Source organism: Gouania willdenowi, chromosome 19, assembly GCF_900634775.1.
Source record: "Gouania willdenowi chromosome 19, fGouWil2.1, whole genome shotgun sequence".
In the NCBI taxonomy this organism is placed as follows: domain Eukaryota; kingdom Metazoa; phylum Chordata; class Actinopteri; order Blenniiformes; family Gobiesocidae; genus Gouania; species Gouania willdenowi.
In genome coordinates, this window is record NC_041062.1 from 12,672,118 (window position 1) to 12,674,629 (window position 2,512).

Consider the following 2,512-nt stretch of genomic DNA (forward strand, 5'->3'; position numbering starts at 1 on the left):
CGGTAACACGTTTTCTCCATACACTGGATGTGGCCACACCATCAACAATCACTCAACAGTTGATAGAAACATAGAAGGACACTTATTGGCATTGGCTTCAGGGTAGCCGGATGAATCCTCACCCACAGGTTCAACGGAGCATCAGATTACAGCGTCTCCGTACCCTCGTAGCTGACATCATCCCACAGATACTTCCAAGTGCAAACATGTGGCCTAACAACCTGGATTATAGATCTGAGAGGCCCTCTGCGTGCTCACTCAACTCCATTGTGTAATAGTCCAGGGGGCGCCTGTAAAGACAAACGCGTCATCAAGCACAAATGTACCAAAACTTTGAAGGTCCTTTGAAGGCTTTTTGCTCACACGCTTCATCCAGTTAAACTGGATCAGGTCAAATTGCTGAGGTGCTGCCTACACTTTCAATGTTTAATAAAACAACACACAGTTATAACTGACTTTTTTGATCTGCTCCTCATGGGAACATCTAAAGTTGTCGTAGACAGTGATATTTTACATAAAAGCTGATGTACAAGATAATCTTTTATTGATAAAATCATAGTATATGCCTCAAAGATCAATTAATTGAACATTTTTTACTCCAAAAAAAAAAAAAAAAAAGAAAAAGGTTGAAATTTCCACTTGAAAGTTTGTTTTTATCTCCAAACTCTAGTTGACATTGTTGCACATTGCATTGTGGGATGTTGAATTGATACTTAGAAGTGTTTTACTTCATTTTTACAGATTTATTTGCAGTACAAGGAGGACAGTGATTTGCTCAACACCATTTTTGTTCCCAGTATTTCCCGCGATAAAACACTTCTATGCACCCGTCGCCGTGACTCCTCATCCCACAATGCAATGCGAAAAAATGTCAACAAACACAGGGCTTCACTATGATCTGAAATAAAGGGTGGTAATTTAGTTGCTTCCCTAAATCCTTTATTGACGCAGTTTCCTCACCTGCTGCGCGGAATTCACTAAGATTGCAGCAATCATTAGTGCACGAGCAGAACTGATGCAGACCGCCCCTATTTAAATGAGCGTCTTGCTTGTTTTAATGTGGAGACGTCAGTGCGCACAAGCACAAGTTAAATTTGAGGCAGATGGACTTCTCTGTCTGCTGCGCAAACATTTAATCATGTAGAAAACTAAATAAACAAATCAAAAGGTTTTTTTCGTGCAACTCGCAGGATACACATAAATAACTGTAACATACACGTCTAAGCTATTTTTTTTTTTTTTAAATATTTTTTCACTATTCTGTTTACATGAGCAACTATAAAAAATGTGTTCTCTGATGTCTTTCCTTTTAAATGATCCACAGCATCTCCAAAGAAACCCACATCTAGGATTTCACAGCAGAGCAGAAAAGACAATATTTTGAAAGGAAGATATTGCTTTCATCATGCAAAAACTCTGACTCATCATCAAGTACTGATTGAACCCAAACATGCATTAACACTAATAGAAAAATAACAACAAAAAATAACGCATTGTGCTTTCACATTTTTCAAGCTATTAATATTGAGATATTGAGAATGTGTAAAAAAAAAAATGTTTCATAAAAAAAGCAGAACATTGAATTAAAATAGAATCATATGAAGGGGAATAACGTAAAGGAATGCCCACCTCCTCCTGTAGAAATAAGTAAAGAGAGCAACTCCAGCCCCAGGAGAACAAGCACTGCTACTATCAGGCCAATCTGCAACCCCAGGGATGACGCTAGAGAGCAAAACAAAAACACTGTTAGCTGTTTTAAACCTTTACTGCCTTTTTGCAAACCTGATTAAAGTTCTAACTTCTAACCAAACTAATACATTATTTTCTTCAGATTGCCTTCACACGGACAAAAATGGAATGTAAAACGTAATCAAAACAAGATATTTGCAAATGATTTAAGATCTGCAAAATGTCTTTGAGTCACATTTAATAGATATGTCATGTGTATGAAAATTTTACTGAGATAAAAGCATGGAGTAGCGAACTGTACAAAAATTAAGTTAAAAAAAGTGTACAAAGTACAAAAAAAGTTTATAAAGCAGTAAGTTAATTCATTTATGTTTTTACTGTTGATTTTTAAACTGTTTATTACCTTAATCAAGGAGGTATTATGTCTGTTAGCAGGATTATGTCAAAATACTTAGCAGATTGTGACAAATACTGGATCAAAGATTAACCTTACGCCATGAAAGACTCCATTAAATGTTGGTGATTCTGATTAGTTTGAAAGATCAAAAAATCTCCATCGCTCATCATTGGTGAAATTTCTAAAAAATCACGTCTCAGTTTTAATGGACTGATCTTTATATGACTCAGTCACAAAGATGACTAAGACTATTAAAGAAGCACGACAGTGGGACACTGACTGTGGAGCTTGCTGTGCATCGTGTGTTCACTCCAGCTGTGTCTAAATATATTCATGGAGCCTTTTAAACTTCTCCTCTAATTAAAGCACTGGTAAAAAACCGGTGGTGGTATGAGACTCTGAGAATCAAAGTGAATCCAAACCATG

The 2,512-nt window shown here is 36.5% G+C and overlaps 1 protein-coding gene across 1 annotated transcript in view; it reads right to left on the reverse strand.

Annotated features, from left to right (window-relative positions):
* Positions 1 to 1,827: 1,827 nt before the first annotated feature.
* The window catches only part of LOC114481834 (mitochondrial Rho GTPase 2), a 5,759-nt gene continuing 5,074 nt past the window's right edge, over positions 1,828 to 2,512 (reverse strand). The window contains exon 13 of the mRNA XM_028476887.1: positions 1,828 to 1,836. Coding sequence (XP_028332688.1) covers positions 1,828 to 1,836 — 9 coding nt within the window. The remainder of the gene's footprint in view (positions 1,837 to 2,512) is intronic.